General features: G+C 37.6%; 1 protein-coding gene across 2 annotated transcripts in view; it reads left to right on the top strand.

Moving 5' to 3' along the window:
- LCA5 (lebercilin LCA5) overlaps positions 1-19262 on the top strand; it is a 68305-nt gene extending 49043 nt beyond the window's left edge. The window contains exons 4-9 of one of the 2 annotated variants that reach the window (XM_042939216.1): positions 2829-2966; positions 11875-11971; positions 12672-12814; positions 14914-15046; positions 16764-17623; positions 18649-19262. In XM_042939216.1, the coding sequence (XP_042795150.1) occupies positions 2829-2966; positions 11875-11971; positions 12672-12814; positions 14914-15046; positions 16764-17623; positions 18649-18696 (1419 nt within the window). In that variant the 3' untranslated portion in view covers positions 18697-19262. Of the gene's footprint in view, positions 1-2828; positions 2967-11874; positions 11972-12671; positions 12815-14913; positions 15047-16763; positions 17667-18648 lie in introns of both variants that reach the window. The other variant, XM_042939217.1, reaches the window with a different exon arrangement.
- The last annotated feature ends 300 nt before the right edge of the window (positions 19263-19562 follow it).

The following is a 19562-nucleotide window of genomic DNA, read 5'->3' as shown; positions in this document are numbered from 1 at the left end:
AATCATATAGTCATGTCAACAGCTGCAGAAAAACGCATTTGATAAAATTCAACATCCATTCATAACAAAAACTCTCAAAGTGGGTGTAGAGGGAACATACCTCAATATAATAAAGGCCATATATGACAAATTTACAGCTAAAATCATACTCAGTGGAGAGAAACAGAGCTTTAAGATCAGTAAAAAGACAAGATGGTCTTGTTCTTGCCACTTTTATGCAATATAGTACTAGAAGACCTAGGCACAGCAATTGGACAAAAAATGAAAGTCATTCAAACTGACAAGAAACAAGTTAAACTTGTCACTGTTTGCAGATGACATGGTACCATATGTAGAAAACATGACTCGACCAATAACTGTTAGAATAAATGAATTCAGTGAAGTTGCAGGATACAAAATTAATATGCAGAAGTCAGTTGTGTTTCTATACACTAATAAGGAAGTAGCAGAAAGCAAAATTTACAAATTAACATAGGGGTGGAAAGAGAGAGGCAAACCATAAAACATCTTGAGGGATGCTGGAGGGGAGGTGGGCAGGGGATGGGTTAAATAGGTAATAGGGACTAAGGGGGGCAGAAATAGATCTGTGAAGACAGAGATCAAACTGATGATTGCCAGAGGGGAGAGTGGTGATAAGATGGGCAAAATGAGTTAGTTGGAGGTACAGCCTTCCAGTGTGGAATAAATAAGTCACGGGAATAAAAAGTACTAAAAAGTACAGCATAGAGATTATAGTGAATGGTATTGTAATAGCATTGTAGAGTGAGATGTTCGCTCTGGTTGTGGTGAGCACATAAGGTAGAGAGTTGTGGAATCACTATGTTGTACACCTGAAACTAATGTAACATTGTGTGTCAACTATACTTCACTAAAAAATTAAAACTTAAAAAATGTCACCTTACAGAAATACTTTTTCATATGTACTCTTCCCTACCTCTCTAGTTTTTGGAAACAGATTTTAGATATCCACTTGTTTTATTCATAAATATTTCAGCTTGTATCTTTCTGAAATATAACGACCTTTAAAACAATGCCATCATCCAGTACCAAGAATGACATCTAAAAAATGAACAGCTTTATAATATCTTCAAATACCTAGTTAGTACTCAAGTTCTCAATTGTTCTTTAGCTATTTAAAGACTTTAAGCCATCCATGGGGTGTCTGGGTGGCTCAGTTGGTTGAGCATCCGACTTCGCCTGAGGTCATGATCTCACAGTTCGTGAGTTTGAGCCCCCCATCGGGCTCTGTGCTGACGCCTCAGAGCCTGGAGCCTGCTTCGGATTCTGTGTGTCCCTCTTTCTCTGCCCCTCCCCCGCTCATGCTCTGTCTTTCTCTCTCTCTCAAAAATAAACATTAAAAAAAAATTTAAAGACTTTAAGTCATCCCTAGGGACGAGAAGATCTACATATCTAACAGTACTGATAAAATCAGGGACTTTGAAATAAAAGGCACATGAAAAAAATACATACAATTAAAAAAAAAAAACAGCTGACAGACTGGAAAGAAAAAGTGTGGTGACAGAGTGGTGGGAGGTGTGTGCTTACCACCTGGTGCTTTGGCTGTGCCCATTGCCAGTAGGGGATCCTTGAGTTGTGGAGGGGGAGGTGTTTCCCAGAGGTTCATGGATGATGTCTTGTCAGAATCATGGGACCTCCAGCAGGAAACAGCATTCCTTCAGTTCTCTTTGCCTCCTTCCCTTTCCTTTCCCTCCCCACAGTCACTGTGGTCTCTCCTCAGAGAGAGTGAGTCCCGCCAGCTGCAGCACATGTGGCCAGGCAGATGACCACCTACCACCTTTACCTTCTGCCTCCTCTGCCAGAAGGTCATATGGGCCTGCCACCACCTCTGCCACCTATACCACCGGCCCTGGCTCCACAGCCTCCTCTGATGTATAGTTGAGCCACTTTCAGGCGCAGAGATGGATGGCTCGCTCAGGTGTCCTGATGTGCTGTGCGGAAGTCTTTTGGTTCAGTTATGGATACTTGCTTTGTGGATCTGATTAGCTGTAAATTGAAAGGTGGAGAAGAAAAGGAATGGCTCATACCACCATGATGTTGATGTCACTTAAAAGAAAATATTTTAGGGGCGCCTGGGTGGCGCAGTCGGTTAAGCGGCCGACTTCAGCCAGGTCACGATCTCGCGGTCCGTGAGTTCGAGCCCCGCGTCAGGCTCTGGGCTGATGGCTCGGAGCCTGCAGCCTGTTTCCGATTCTGTGTCTCCCTCTCTCTCTGCCCCTCCCCCGTTCATGCTCTGTCTCTCTCTGTCCCAAAAATAAATTAAAAACGTTGAAAAAAAAAGTTAAAAAAAAAAAAAAAAAAAAAAAAAAAAAAAAAAAAAGAAAATATTTTAACCTGAATCTTTTCACAGACTTTATGGAAAATGTTTGAAGACCATGGAAATGACTAGTATTTTTATCTAGAAATAATTTGCAAGGTAATTTCTGCACCTCGAATAGTGCCGTGTAATATTATGCAGCTGTATATATTTGCCTGAACTCTGATTCCCAAATATCCGTGTTTCTCATCATATCTTTGGCTGAATTTGCAACCAACATAAATGACTATTCATGTATGCTTCAGACAAATGCTTAAGAATTTATTTACAAGTCGTTGTAAAAAGCAAAAAAAGGACTACCAGGTTAAGGACCTTATTAAATTGTTGGTAGATCTGTTTGCCAGTTATTTTATGTTCATGAACACTAAGCGCAGCCTGATTTGTAGGTCTTGTATGGTACCACTAGAAACATTATTTCAGTGCTAAGTGCAGTGTTTTACTCTTCAGTTATTTTCGAGTATTATTTTTTTATATGTTTATATACACATCATAGGAACTATCCAAAAACCTTGAGCTGAGTACCAACAGTTTCCAGCGACAGTTGCTTGCTGAAAGGAAAAGGGCATATGAAGCTCAGGATGAAAATAAAGTTCTTCAAAAGGAGCTGCAACAACTGTATCACAAATTAAAAGTAAGTATTTCATTTTATATATATATATATATATTAGTTGAAAACACAACATTTTAGGAGGAGATCCAACCTGGTGGAGAAGTAGGGGGACTCAAAGTTCCCTCATCCCTCAAACACAGCAGTGTTGAGGCCAAAAGACTTTGAATTCCAAGAGTCCGGGCTGCAGAGTGACAAAACATCCTGGGGACCCACAGGGACAACCTGACGGGTCATAGTTGCATGATTGCAAACTGGGAGAGATAAAACGGCCCACATAGGCACGGATGGAAGAGATCCCCTTCTGTGGAGAGACAAAGGGAAGAGAAAGAGAGTCTGAGGAAGCATAGGACTATATCTGGACAAGAGAAAAACCACGGACTGGGATGGAGAAAGATCCAAACTCTAACTGTAGGACTTCCTCTGGACTGGGGGCTGGCTGCCCAGTTTGCGCATGTGGAGAGGACAGGAGCCAGCCCCTGGCTTGGTAACTAGTTCAGAGGCACAGTCCATGGTGGGAGAAAGCTATCCCTTCCCTGTATTGCTGTGGGAAGAAGGTATATAACCGTTTCAAAGGACAAAGACTGCCTGCACCCATCAGCCAGAGACCACTTATCGGTGGCATGGAGCAGTACTTCCCCAGAACTAGGGCATGCAGAGCAGAAGCCTTTAAGACATCGGGATTTAAATCCCAGCAGAGCGCCAGGGAGGCATGAGAGTTGGCAGAGCGGGACAAACCGCGCATGTGGCACTGAGGTGGTGCAGAGCAGCACTTCCCCGGAACTGGGGTGCATGGAGCAGGACTGTTTAAAACATCAGGATTTAAATCCCAACCAAGCGCCAGGGAGGCGCGGGAGTCAGCAGAGTGGAACAAACTGCCTCGTTCACGCCTGTGGCACTGCGAGGATGGCCTGAACAGAATGGTTTGGGACACCCAGTCCATGGACGAGAGACTGGGGTGTTGCCATTTTTCTCCGCATCACCAACAAGGGGGGCTTCAGGGAATGGACAGTGGGCCCACAGTGTAGGCTTGACCTGCCTATGCCAAACCATACCCCTCTGCACCTGGTAACTTCGCATCTACTGGAGCAGGATTGATGCTGTGGAACCAGACAGCCCCTCCTCCAGACCAGCGCTTCAACCAGTTCCAAGGCACCCAGCGGTTTTGCATTTTCTGATTTAATTCTTAGACAATTCTTAGTACATATACAGATTCTTTTCTTCCTTTTCTCTTTCTTATTTCTTCCTCTAGTCTGGTTATTCCGGTTGTTGGTTTGTTTAAGCAGACATATTTAATCTATTCTCTTTATACCTGCGCCTCCTGGCAGGTATACCTCTTTATACCTCTTCCCCCCTCCTCCCCACCCCCCCAAGATTAACCCATAGAGTTTCTCTGCCTGGTCAGTTTTTTCTTTTTCCCTGCCCCCATCATCTCTCTCTTTGTTTGGGATAAGGCCTCTTCCATCAACAATGCCACCACCTTTTGTTTTGCTGTAGCTGGTGTTTTTTTTGGTTTTTTTGTTTTTGTTTTTTTGTTTGTTTGTTTGTTTTATTTTCCAGGGCTACTTGAATGAAAAAAGCAAAGCACACCTGGTGGAGGGTCCAAAACATCACTACGAGTAGGGAGATAAAGCAACCAGAGTCACAACAACAGAGAGCAAGTAACACACTCCAAAATACACCTCCTGAAGGGCCAGGCCCTGGGCAATGTATGACCCCTCTTTAATATAGTAGTGCTTGTGGGTGCAGGACACATAACAAGCTTTTAAAACATAAGGGACAGAAAACTAGCCAAAATGACAAAACGGAAGAATTCTCCTCAAAAGAAATTCCAGGAAGAAATGACAGCTAAAGAATTGATCAAAACAAATATAAACGATTTAACTAAACAAGAATTTAAGATTAGTTTATTTTGCACCTCATTTACGGCATTTTTTAATTCATCATGACTATTTTTTAGTTCCTTGATCTCTGCAGCAATGGATTCTCTGCTGTCTTCTTTTTTTTTTTTTTTTAATTTTTTTTTTTTAACATTTATTTATTTTTGAGACAGAGAGCATGAACGGGGGAGGGGCAGAGAGAGAGGGAGACACAGAATCGGAAGCAGGCTCCAGGCTCTGGGCCATCAGCCCAGAGCCTGACGCGGGGCTCGAACTCACGGACCGCGAGATCATGACCTGAGCTGAAGTCGGACGCTCAACCGACTGAGCCACCCAGGCGCCCCTCTCTGTTGTCTTCTAATCTTTTTTCAATCCCAGCGATTAGAGGCAGTGACAGTGAGGATTGAAGAGACAGAGGGGAGAATAAGTGAAATAGAAGATAAAATTATGGAAAAAAGATGAAGCTGAGAAAAAGAGAGATAAAAAAATTCTGGACCATGAGGGGAGAATCAGAGAAATAAATGATTCAATGAAATGGAATAATAACTGTATCATAGGAATTCCAGAAGAGACAAAGAGAGAAAGGGGAAGAAGGTGTACTTGAACAAATCATAGCTGAGAACTTCCCCAATCTGGGGAAGGAAACAGACATTGAAATCCAGGAAGTGCAGAGAACTCCCTTCAGACATGACTTGAATTGATCTTCTGCACAACATATAATGAAACTGGCAAAATACAAAGATAAAGAGAGAATTCTGAAAGAAGCTGGCGATATGCGGGCCTTAACCTACAAGGGTAGACATATAAGGGTAGTAGCAGACCTATCTACTGAAACTTGGCAGGCCAGAAAGGAGTGGCAGGAAATTTTCAATGTGCTGAATAGGAAAAATATGCAGCCAAGAACCCTTTATCCAGCAAGCGTGTCGTTCAGAATAGGAGAGAGAAAGATTTTCCCAAACAAAAACTGAAGGAATTCATCACCACTAAATCAGCCCTACAAGAGATCTGAAGAGGGACTCTGTCAGTGGAATGTTGCAAGGACCACAACGGGCCAGAGACCGCACTACAAGCATGAAACCTACAGATAGCACAATGGCTCTAAATCCATATCTTTCAATAATAACACTGAATGTAAATGCACTAAATATTGCAATCAAAAGACATAGGGTATTAGAATGGATTAAAAAGAAAACACCCATCTATTTGCTGTCTACAAGAGACCCATTTTAGACCTGAGGACACCTTCAGATTGAAAGTGAGGGGATGGAGAACCATCTATCATGCTACTGGAAATCAAAAGAAAGCTGGAGTAGCCATACTTATATCAGACACACTAGATTTTCAACTAAAGGTTGTAACAAGAGATGAAGAATGGCATTATATCATAATTGGAGGTCTATCCATCAAGAAGAGCTAACAATTATAAATGTTTATGCACCGAATCTGGAAGCACCCAAATATATAAAACAATCACAAACATAAGCAATCTTATTGGTAAGAGTGTGGTAATTGCAGGGGACTTTAATACTCCACTTACAACAGTGGACAGATCATCCAGACAGAATATCAATAAGAAACATGAATGATACACTGGACCAGATGGACTTGGCAGATACATTCAGAACTTTTCATCCTAAAGCAGCAGAATATACATTCCTCTAGAGTGCACATGGAACATTCTCCAAGATAGATGACATACTGGGTTACAAAACAGCCCTCAATAAATACAAAAGAATCGAGATCATACCATGCACATTTTCAGATCACAATGCTATGAAACTTGAAATTAACCACAGGAAAAAGTTTAGAAAGCCTCCAAATGGATGGAGGTTAAAGAACATCCTACTAAAGAATGAATGGGTCAACCCGGCAATTAAAGGTGACACTAAAAACTATATGGAAACAAATGAAAATGAAAACACAACAATTCAAACCCTTTGGGATGCAGCAAAGGCAGTCCTAAGAGGAAAATACATTGCAATCCAGGCCTATCTCAAGAAACAAGAAAAATTCCAAATACAAAATCTAACAGCACACCTGAAGGAACTAGAAGCAGAACAACAAAGAAACCCCAAGGCCAGCAGAAGAAGAGAAATAATAAAGATTAGAGCAGAAATAAACAATATAGAATCCAAAAAAACAGTAGAACAGATCAGTGAAACTAAGAGCTGGTTTTTTTGGAAATCAAACAAACAAACAAAACAAAATTAACCCCCTAACTAGACTTCTCAAAAAGAAAAGAGAGAGGACCCAAATAGATAAGATCATGAAGGAAAATGGATTTATCACAACCATCCCTCAGAAATACAAGTAATTATCAGAGAATACTATGAAAAATTATATGCCAACAAACTGGACAACCTGGAAGAAATGGACAAATTCCTAGACACCCACACACTACCAAAACTCAAACGGGAAGAAATAGAAAATTTGAACAGGCCCGTAACTAGTGAAGAAATTGGATCAGTTATCAAAAATCTCCCAACAAATAAGAGTCCTGGGCCAGATGGCTTCCCAGGGGAATTCTACCAGATATTTAAAACAGAATAAATACCTATCCTTCTCAAGCTGTTCCAAAAAACGGAAATGGAAGGAAAACTTCCAGACTCATTCTATGAAGCCAGCATTACCTTGGTTCCCAAACCAGACCCCACAAAAAAGAATTATAGGCCAATATCCCTTATGAACACGGATGCAGAAATTCTCAACAAGATACTAGCAAATCAAATTCAACAGCATGTAAAAAGAATTATTCACCATGATCAAGTGAGATTCATTCTTGGGGTGTAGGGCTGGTTCAGTATTTGCAAGTCAATCAATGTGATACATCACATTAATAAAAGAAAGGATAAGAACCATATGATCCTGTCAATAGATGCAGAAAAAGCATTTGACAAAATACAGCATCCTTTCTTAATAAAAACCCTCAAGAAAGTTGGGAAAGAAGGAACGTACCTAAACATTATAAAAGCCATATATGCAAAGCCCACAGCTAATATCATCCTCAATGGGGAACAACTGAGAGCTTCTCCCTAAGATCAGGAACATGACAGGGATGTCCACTCTCACCACTCCTGTTTACCAAGTGTTGGAAGTCCTAGTGAAAGCAATCACACAACAAAAGGAAATAAAAGGCATCAAAGTTGGCAAAGAAGAAGTCAAACTTTCACTTTTTGCAGACGACATGATACTCTACGTGGAAAACCTGAAAGACTCCACAAAAAGGCTCTTAGAACTGATCCATGAATTCAGCAAAGTTGCAGGGTACAAAATCAATGTACAGAAATCAGTTGCATTTTTATACACCAATAATGAAGCAACAGAAAGAGAAATCAAGAAATTGATCCCATTTACAATTGCACCAAGAACCATAAAACACCTAGGAATAAACCTAACCAAGTATATAAAAGATCTGTATGCTGAAAACTATAGAAAGCTTATGAAAGAAATTGAAGAATACACAAAGAAATGGAAAAACATTCCATGCTCATGGATTGGAAGAGTGAATATTATTAAAATGTTAATACTACCCACAGCAATCTACACATTCAATGCAATCCCAACCAAAATCGCACCAGCATTCTTCTCAAAGCTAGAACAAACAATCCTAAAATTTGTATGGAACCACAAAAGACCCCGAATAGCCAAAGTAATTTTGAAGAAGAAGACCAAAGCAGGAGGCATCACAATCCCAGACTTTAGTCTCTACTACAAAGCTGTAATCATCAAGACAGTATGATGTTGGCACAAAAACAGACACATAGACCAGTAGAATAGAATAGAGACTCCAGAATTGGACCCACAAAAGTATGGCCAACTAATCTTTGACAAAGCAGGAAAGAATATTCAATGGAAAAAAGACAGTCTCTTTAACAAATCATGCTGGGAGAACTGGACAGCAACATGCAAAGAATGGAACTGGATCACTTTTTTACACCATACACAAGAATAATCTCAAAATGGATGAAAGACTGAAATGTGAGACAGGAAACCATCAAAACCCTAGAGGAGAAAGCCGGCAACAACGTCTTTGACCTCAACTGCAGCAATTCTTGCTTGATACATCTCCAAAGGCAAGGGAATTAAAAGCAAAAATGAACTGTTGGGACCTCATCAAGATAAATAGCTTCTGCACTGCAGTGGAAACAATCAGAAAACTAAAAGGCAACTGACAGAATCGGAAAAGGTATTTGCAAATGACATATCGGACAAAGGGCTAGTATCCAAAATCTATAAAGAACTTATGAAACTCAACACCTGAAAAACAAACAGTCCAGTGAAGAAATGGGCAGAAGACATTAATAGGCACTTTTCAAAGATGACATCCAGATGGCTAACAGACATGAAAAAATGTTCAACATCACTCATCATTAGGGAAATACAAATCAAAGCCACACTGAGATACTACCTCACACCGGTCAGAGTGGTTAAAATTAACAACTCAGGAAACAACACATGCTGGCGAGGTTGTGGAGAAAAGGGAACCCTCTTGCACTGTTGGGAATGCAAACTGGTGCAGGCACTCAGGAAAACAGTGTGGAGGTTCCTCAAAAAATTAAAAATAGAACTGCCCTATGACCGAGCAATAGCACCACTAGGAATTTATCCAAAGGATACAGTTCGTAGGAGTGCTAATTCATAGGGGCTGTTTATAGCAGCACTTTCAACACTAGCCAAATTATGGAAAGAGCCTAAATGTCCATTAACTGATGAATGGATAAAGATGTGGTTTATATATACAATGGAATACTACTTGGCAATGAGAAAGAATGAAATCATGCCATTTGCAGCAACATGGATGGCACTAGAAGGTATTATGCTACGTGAAGTAAGTCAGAGGAAGACAGATATCATATGTTTTCACTCATATGTGGATCTTGAGAAGCTTAATGGAAGATCAAGGGGGAAGGGAAGGGGAAAAAAATAGTTACAGTTAGAGAGGGAGGGAGGCAAACCATAAGAGACTCTTAAATACAGAGAACAATCTGAGGGTTGATGAGGTGTAGGGGAGAGGAGAAAATGGGTGATGGGCATTGAGAAGGGCACTCCTTGGGATGAGCACTGGGTGTTATATGTAAGCGATAAACCACGGGAATCTACCCTGAAAACCAAGAGCACACTTTACACACTGTATGTTAGCCAGTTTGACAATAAATTATATTAAAAAAAACACAAAAAACCTTAACATTTTAAAACACTTACTCATATTTGTGGGGGCCAGGGTGGCTCAGCCGACTTCAGCTCAGGACATGATCTCACAATTTGTGGGTTCAGGCCTGCATTGGGCTTTCTGCTGTCAGCACAGAGCCTGCTTGGAATCCTGTTTCCCCTCTCTCTGCCCTTGCCCCCCTTGTGCATGTGCTCTCTCTCTCTCAAAAATAAGTAAAACGTTAAAAAAAAAAAAAAACTTTAAAAAAATGTTTAAAACATTTACTCATATTTGTAAGTTGGTACTATGTAATTTACACCAGGGTGCCTGGGTAGCTCAGTCAGTTGAACGTTCAACTCTTAATTTCAGCTCAGGTCATGATCTCATGGTTCATGGGATTGAGCCCCACCTCGGGATCTGGGCTCTGTACCCTGCTAGGGATTCTCTCTCTCTCTCTCTCTCTCTCATGTTGCCCCTACTCCAGGCATGCATGTACAGGCACCTGCATGTTGTCTGTCAAAATAAATGAAAAAATTTTCGAAAGGAGTTACTTAATTTATAATATATATTGGTTGAAAACTCAACATTTTATTTTTTTTAACTTTTTTTAATGTTTATTTTTTATTGAGAGACAGAGAGAGACAGACTGTGAGCAGGGGAGGGGCAGAGAGAGAGGGAGACACAGAATCTGAAGCAGGCTCCAGGCTCTGAGCAGTCAGCACAGAGCCTGACGGGGGGCTCGAACTCACAAACCAAGAGATCATGACCTGAGCCGAAGTCAGATGGTTGAGCCACCCAGGCGTCCCTAAAAAGTCAACATTTTAAAGCATATTTGTAAGTTGGTACATTGTGATTTACAAAATTCTAATATTCTCTTTGGTACTTTTGAAGAAAAGTTTTGGTAATATAGTCACTATAACACATGCCAAAACTGAAAACATTGAATCCTAATAGGAATGATATAACTGAAATAAGTTATGAAATCCTAAAAGGAAATTATGGGAACTGGAGTTTTTCCCTGTTGCATGGTTGAATAATCCAGTGTTCTTCCTCAGATAACGCCATGATTATTTTAAAAGTTGTTTCAAGTAATGCCCTTCATTTTCACAGTGTTGAGAGGAAGCATTCACATTATTTAATTTTGTTAAAGGTGTTCTTAATTCTATCCAGAGGTCATTGATGGCTGGAAATTTTGTGCAAAATTGAATGTTTATTCATTATCTTACATAGAATTTTCATTTTGTTAATCAAATTCTCAGACCCATAGTCCCAAAATGATAAAGAATACTGTGTTTTAAAAAACGTCTAGTTTTGGGGGTGGCTCAGTCAGTTAAGCATCCAACTTCAGCTCAGGTTCATCTCACTGTTCATGGGCTCCAGCCCTGCATTGGGTTCTGTGCTGACAGCTTGGAGCCTGGAGCCTGCTTCTATTCTATGTCTCCCTTTCTCTCTGCCCCTCCCCCACTCATGCTCTGTCTCTCAAAAATAAATAAACATTGAAAAAAAATTTTTTAAACCTCTAATTTTTAACTAATTCAAAACCCACATTTGAAAGATGCTAACAAAATTATTTTGGGCTCTGTTACTAAGTCTGAAAGACAGTTTAAGATAGTTACTAGCTCCATCAGGTAGGAGTGGGTAGAAAATGAATTTTGCCTTATTTGTGCTCATTTATTTTGATTGCCAGTACATATTGCACTTTTTAGGGAGAACCATTTCTCTGCCCTAACCTAGATGTTCTAGAGACATTCCTTTCTATAGTTTGGTAGGTAAGAAGGGAAATTGAACTAGGTATAATATATTCCAGTTTGGTGAGGAAAATACCAGTTGATGAGGTGAGAATTTTTGTTTTATTTTAAACTGATACTCTACATCCTTAATTGTATTATGGGTTTCTTTTCAGGAAAAGGAGAGAGAACTGGATATAAAAAACATATATTCTAATCGTCTGCCAAAGTCTTCTCCAAAGAAAGAAAAAGAACTTAGATCAAGAAAAAATGGTATAGTGGCTATTACTGTTGAAAAACATATTGTAGTTGTCACTTATTAATAGTAAAATCAAATAATTCTGAAGTAGAAGGCAGGGAAAAAACTTCTTTGAAGTAAACTTAAATTTCCTCGTAGCTAATTTTCAGAAATCTTGTCAACTTTCTGTTTTTCCTGAGGTCATTAAATTATGTTTTACATAATTTTTAATGTTTTTCTTATAATTATTTTTGAAACTTTTATGAAAATATGTAAGAATACTTCTGAGCGGAGGTTGATTATATTACAATGAACCTTTATTATGCATCACTTAGCTTTAATAGTTACATATTTTACTAATTTTACTTCATCTATTTTTTTCTACTTCTAGAGTATTTCAAAGTAAATCCTAGCAGTCATTTCACTCATAAGTACTTCGGCATTATGCATTTTTTTTTGCTTTTTTTTAAACAAAAGTATAATTTTTCCTTTTTTGAATTGCAGAAAGTTAAAAACAAATTTTGTAAAAGCTTAATAGGGTTTACCTGTTTAAATTGTTCTCGAGTCACAGAATTGCCAGTTAACCCTAGAAACAAAAATAGTAATAGTGGGTAGGCACAGAGCTGAGCAAAACATGCATTATCTCGTGTAGATGGTGAACATATAGCAGTTAAATTCCATGTCTTAGCACTGTTCAATATGATTAGAAAAATTCTTTTGTAATTTTCATGGTAGCTGCATGCCAAAGTGATTTTATAGACCAATGTACAAAAGGAGTACAAACCAGTGATGACTTCGAGCTGGAAGAATTTCCTATAACACCACAAACAGTTATGTGTTATGAAAACAAATGGGAAGAACCTGAACGTCTTACTTTGGTGAGTTTAGAAACATGATTAGGTACTAAACTCTAGGTTTGAAGTTACTCCAAAAAACATAGTATCAAGTGTTTTAAAAGTTAGCAATGAAGCTAGTGCCATAACTGTAAATATGAAAGTAACCTTTTCAAAAGAGGTAACACCTATGTATTTTATTAAATCCCTTTGGATCAACTCATTGCATCTTTCAGATGCTTCAGGAAGGTTAGTTGTACCTTCTGGATTGGAGATAGCAGTTTCTTACTTTTTATGTAATCTAATAAGAAGAAGAAGAATCAGATATCTAATAATCAGATAATCTAAAAATCCTCCTTGCCCTTATATTTAATAGTAAATTATAGTACTTTTCAAATGATTTTTTACAATTAGTCTACATATTTTTTTGGCCTTATTATATGAGAATTTTATAGATTAATTGAATGTTGAGCAAAGTCTTTGCAGTTCAATCTGACTTTATATAACTAACCATTAGAGCGAAATTCAGGGGAGTCTGTATTGGACCTTCATCGAAAAGGACTTTTATACTGAATACCAGAAGGTTCTTTTCTTAAGAGATTTCTGTATTTTGTGTTTACAATTTAAATCCCAAAGAAAATAATATACCAGGGATCCAGCATATTTCACATATTCCTATGTTTTTGTGCCCTGTAAGTTTCCCAGTGACTCTGAACTCTTTTCTTGTGGTAATACCAGACAGGATGGTCTGATTTGATTCTTGGGCTGTATGTGCTAAGTGTCTTTCTTCCTATATTTTCACTGTCATTGAAACTAGATCATGTTTTCTTTTTGAAAAGGGTAAAGTGTGGAATAGAAACTCATTCTTAACTTTAAAAGGATTAAAAAATAGTCTTTATAAGATTCAGCATGAACAGTAGCAACCTGATAGGGTGAAAAGAGTACAGCCTTGGAGTTAGCACTGTTTTTTAATTAAATTCTGGTTCTAACATTTTAGTTGGGACTTCCTGGAGCCTCAGTTTCCTAGTGTATAAAAGAGGGATGGGCTACCCATCAGGGTTGTGGTAATAACTAATCACAGAGTTTATAAGGCTCTTAAGACTTCCTGCCACTTTAAAGGGTCTTAGCAAATGGGAATGTTATTAAAGTACAGACCAATAAGTTCCTGTTGGAAAGAGACCCCAAATACAGTGGCTCAAACAAGATGCAGATTTTCTTTTTTATGTAATAGATTGAAGGTCAGTGTGTAGTCCAGGATAGGTAGATAGGTTTATTTCTTGGCAGTCATCCTTTGTCTTAATGTTCTTCCATCTTAAAGAGTGTAGTCCTCCTCTGTATGGTTGGAATTGGCTCACCACCCTTGTGAGGAGGAGGAACAAAGTGGAGGGCAAGCAGCTTTTGTTTTTATAAATGTGATCGGAAGTTGCATCTGTACTTTTACTCACATCCCTTTGGTCCGTTTAGCTCCAAGTGAGGTTAGCAAATGTAGTCTCTACTTGAGCAGTCCTATGCCCTGCTAAAGCTCTCAGGGATTCTGTAACTAAAAAGAAGAGGAAAATTGATACTAGGGACAATTCTCTGCTATACTTTGTAATAGGTATTTTACTTTTATTCAGAAAAATTACACACACATGTTAAAGGGACCATAAGGAACAAGTAATTTTGGGTTTACATTTTATTTATTTAAATATTTATTATAAAATTTATAGTATAAACTTGAAAAATTCAGTGCAGTTGTTACTGCCTGTATTATAGCTCAGCACCTTCTCCCATGGCCTCTCCGTACGTTGTTAATAGCCTTTTCTGGTTAACTGAATTAATCAGATTTTGCTGTGAAAATGTACAAAGCAAGGATACTTCTGAAACATATCTCTTCAGAATTGTTTGTAGAGTATTGGCTTTAATTTTATTGGTTCTGATATGTCTTCTACTTTTTAGAAAAATTTGAACTAAAATAATCTTATGTGCCTTTGAAGTATCTTTCAGAGGGTGGTAACTTGTGATTTACTGCTTTATTAAATTAAAATTTAGTTTCTAACTTGGTGTCATACTTAATGGGAGATAAATCTATGATATTTAAATGGCTTTTTCTCCCTTTTAACTTGTGAACTTGCATTTAAAAAAAATATATATATATGTAATAGGACCTGGAATTGCAAGAAAGAGGTGAGCATGAAGAAGCAGGGATGCTAAACCCAATTGTGAAAAGAGAAGAAAAATTTGTGAAAGATCAAGGATTCCGTGTTGTAAAACAGGAGGTTGAGAAGCCGGAGGATGGTAAGAAAAGAATTTGTTTAATCAAGAGATGAATCAGCATCTTTTGGTAAAGAAAGGGTTAGCATCCCTTAATATTCTCATATTTTCCAGCTGCACAGTGAATTGGTTATACAGAACAAGAAAAGGTTGATACAGTGTTGGGGGATGGTCTTTTAGGAATCAAACATTTCAATACAGTTTTTAAGGAAGGGAAAAAATGACTGTTAAGTTGCTATTTGGGGTTAGGTAATAAGGACAGTTACCTTCAGAAAGTTCGGATGAAGTAGAATTCAGATGAAAGGGAAAATTTTTGTGTATAAATTAACTAAAACTTGATGAAGAGATAATCAAAGACAATACACTTTATTGGCTTGACCGTCAGACTGGCCAAAACATGAAAATCAATGAATTATGAGGCCCCAAATATATTCCTGTAAGTTTTCTTTGGTTTTAGTATGTAAAACAAATCTTTAATGTATTCAACCATTAGTATGGAAGTTTAGGGAACCAACTCATACAGCTTCAGATATTGAAAATGAAGTTCAGGAATAAATTCATTTCCATCTGGATAAAATATCTTAAATGTATAGGTGAGAGGGATCCTGGACTTTAATCCTCTGCATATATTTCATTAGTCTTACAGAGAAATCCTTTTTTTTCCCCTTAAAGTTAATGGAACATAAAACTGTCGCCTAACTATTGCTACAGTTACTGTATCTATGTGTATTTTTAGTGTCTGTTTAGAGCAATGTAACAGGTAAATTAGAAAATCTATTCCTGTTGGCTAATGCACAAAGGGAGATGCTTCCACATGTTAAAATATAGAATAGAAAATTAGATAGTATGTCTGTTGTGTCTAGGTACTGAGAAAAGGAATAAAGTAACAGAAGACTGGTCCTTTCTTTCCATCTTATTGATTTTTTTTTTTTCTGGAGTTTGTATAGAATGGTCTCTAACATCAGTGAAAATGTTCTAAAGCTTCTAAAAGTTGTATATCTCATGCCCATACCTTAAAATACTTCCATGTGTATTGTTCCCAAATAAGGACATTTTCTTACATCATTCCAGTATAGTTTTCAACTTCAGAAAATTTAACTTTGATACAACATATTTCTCTAATCTGCCGTCCATATTACAGTTTTGTCAGTTGACACAGTATTGTCCTTAATAGCATTTTCTTCTCCATGATATGATCATGAATTGCATTTAGTTCTATCTCTTCAGCCTTCTCTAAATATTTTGTGAGATTAACATTTTTGATGAATAAAGACCCATTTTTTAAAAATTCCTCATTTGAGGTTTATCTGAAGTTTTCTCTTAGATTCAACTTAATGTATCTTCAGTAAGAACACTATATACATGATGTTGTGTCCTTCTCATGGTATGACATCTAGAGTTTCAGTTTATTTTTAATTTTAAAATAAACTCACCCCATCCATCTATCACTCTCTATTCAGTGTACCGCACTATATTAGGTATAAAAAATAGAGACCCTTCTTCCCTATCTCTAAACTGAAGAACAAAATTCTTTCTATAAATGTGAATTTTAAATACAGTACACATTAAGTATATTCTTTTTGAATTCCAGACTATCAAGTATAGCAATGAAATTTACAGTGTTCATCTTCACTGTGCTGATAACTAAGTTAGACTGTTTTGTAAAAGATGAGAATTGAGTTTTCCTAAAGATATTGACTCCTATAAAATCTCATTTTTTTTTTAATTTGATTTCATGCAGAGTGGGAAAGAGAAGAACTTGCTAAAAAGGAAAAAGACAAGGTATCTTTGCTGGAGAGAGAAGAAAAGCCCGCATTGGAAACTGGAAGATACCAAATGGAAATGTACCAAATTCAAAACATTGGTAAATTAGAAGAAGAGGAAGAAGAAAGGCTGAAGAGAGAAATGCTACTTGCTAAACTGAATGAAATCAACAGAGAACTTCAAGATTCTCGGAATCTAAAATGCCCTCCTCTGCCATTGCCACCTGATTTGGAATCAAAACTGCACTTCCCAGACAGAAGCCCCAAAACATCCATGTTCTATGAATCCTCAGAGAGAGTGTTTAATGGGCATCATTTGCAAGACATCAGCCACTTTGCTACAAAAGGAGACGGTCAGAATCCAGGAAGTATTAGAAGCCCAGCCTCTCCAAATGAGCTTGCATTTGGCAGCTATGTGCCTTCATTTGCAAAAAACACATTTGCAAAAACGTCAAATCCATTTAGCCAGAAGAGTGGCCTTTTGGATCTCCAAAGAAACAGTATAGAGAAACTTGGTAAAGACAGTGTAGATTTAATTACAAGAAAAGAGAAAAAAGCTCATCTGATGGAACAGTTATTTGGTGCCAGTGGCAGCAGCAGCAGCACCGTTTCCTCTAAAAGCAGTGACCCAAATTCTCTGGCTGCCGGCAAAGGAGACTTTGACTCTCTCAGTTTTCCCCCTGGGGATAAGAGCAGTAGGGATAGAGAACGTGATGAAAATGATGACTTTTTCCTCAGCGAAGGAAGAAGTTTTAATCTAAATAGACACCGATTGAAACATGCAAACAGTAAACCAGCAGTAAAAGTAGTTGAATCTGTAGAAGATGAAATTGAAGAGGTAGTCCTGAGATGACTGATGACAGTATATACTTTTTCCAATTGTAAATATTAAAATATTTTAATACAATATTTATTATACACATTTAGAATTTTTAATATGAAAAGTCCTTATTAAGGAATGATTTTTAATAGAGAAATACAGTGTAAATGAAAAGTAGATCATATCATGCCACATAGCTAGTTTGCCAAGAATGAAGGCGACTTTTGAATGAAACCAAAAATAGAGATGTATCTTACTTGGTTTTGACTTTTTATTTACAAATAGTTTTACCTTTTAATCAGATCTATAGGAAGTTTTACTCCATTGGAGTTCATATTTATTTCCTATTTTTATCCCTATTTGTTTACTTATTTTTGGTCATATCCTTACTGACCTAAATGTAGTCTTCCTCCTGAAAGTTGAGTGGAAATTAAGGGTGAGAGGCTCTGGGTTAGGAAGCATAGCTCCCAGATGGTGGAGAGCTGGTGCTACTTAGCAGCCCTGTGCTCCGTGGGCAGGACAGGGGTCCCTTTCTAAACAAACAGGGCAAAGCTGAGCTACTCTTAAGTGGGAGCAATGACAACACAGGGGCTGCTGCATTTATGAGCTGCATTAAATCACTTACCTACGACTGTGCTAACATATTAAATTCAGAAGACATTTGTCTGTTTGCATGGATAATTCCCCTATCATGGCTCCCGGAGGCTTGGGTATCCTCTCCTTGTTCTCCTACACTCTTTGTATCACAGTGACTGGGGTTGAGATTTCATACCCAAATACACAAAACTGAAGAGATTTCATCCTAATATAGAAACTCAATTATGTTTCCAGAGTATGTAACTTGGAAATTCTAGTATATATTTTAAGGTTTGAACTTATGTCAAAACCAACAATAGACAATGAGAGTGTAATACTGTTGGACTTGTAGGACTAATTATAAAGCAACCTTGGGTTAAAAATGTTTTAGAGATGGGCTTCTGCCTTGCTAAGTAGGGCGGATGTTTTTCTGTTTAAATGCATTGGTCTTCTTTTGCTCTTTGTAGCTCACTTCATCTGCAGAGGAGTTGATGACCTTGGACTGCTGGGTATGATTGGTCTTTAAGAAGCAGTAATATACCACCAACCAAGGAGAAAACACTGTTAAAATGAAGAGTGGTGGAAATAGTGTGTCAGGGGAAGCATAAAAAAATGTAGATTGACACTTATTCTAAAGTGAGCTTTTTTTCCTTCAAAAATTTCAAAAATTATGTATTTGCTAATGGTATGATTTCTGATGCCAAGTATATATACTGATAGATGAGGGGACCAGAGTTACTGTTTTATCTTGAGTTCTTATGAATGCTGATTATTGAATATAATTTCATAACTATTTGGCAAGACTTACCTGGATAGGTCTCTAATGAAAAGATAGGCTATCTGTCATCTTCTAAATTGTGTTACTGTCATTGATTGGGAACAATCTCCCAGAAGTGCTAAACTACATTAAAATTTTTTTTTAGTAAAGAGGTTTGATGTCTGATTAAAAAAAAAAGCTTGTTGCAAATCATTCTAATATATGTAAACCACATTATCATAATTCAGTTCTTGATAAAATATTATGTAATGTTAATTTTGTTCATAGCTGCTAATTTTTCTGCCAAAAGTATTCTGATTTTTAGGTTGTTTTAAGAGGCTTTTTAAAAGCCTTTTAGTAAAGTTTTATATTGAGATCATTTAATTAGTCTCTTGCTTTTTTTTCTACATAATGTTTTCTAGTCTCTTTCACCAGATATAACAAGACAGGGTTTTTAAAATTAAACCTAAAATTAAGTTACAGACTTAGAAGTATTATGGTGTTAGGTATTAGAATTGGAGATTAAAATGCACACAACAGGTTTTTTTTTTTTATGAACAAACCTCAGAGAGTAAATCGTTTTTTTTCTAAATATCAAGATAAATTTGTTATTTGTACTCAGAA

Source organism: Panthera leo, chromosome B2 (assembly GCF_018350215.1).
Source record: "Panthera leo isolate Ple1 chromosome B2, P.leo_Ple1_pat1.1, whole genome shotgun sequence".
Classification (NCBI taxonomy): Eukaryota; Metazoa; Chordata; class Mammalia; order Carnivora; family Felidae; genus Panthera; species Panthera leo.
Note: the sequence above shows the minus strand (reverse complement) of the source record. Positions and strands in the feature narration are given on the sequence as shown.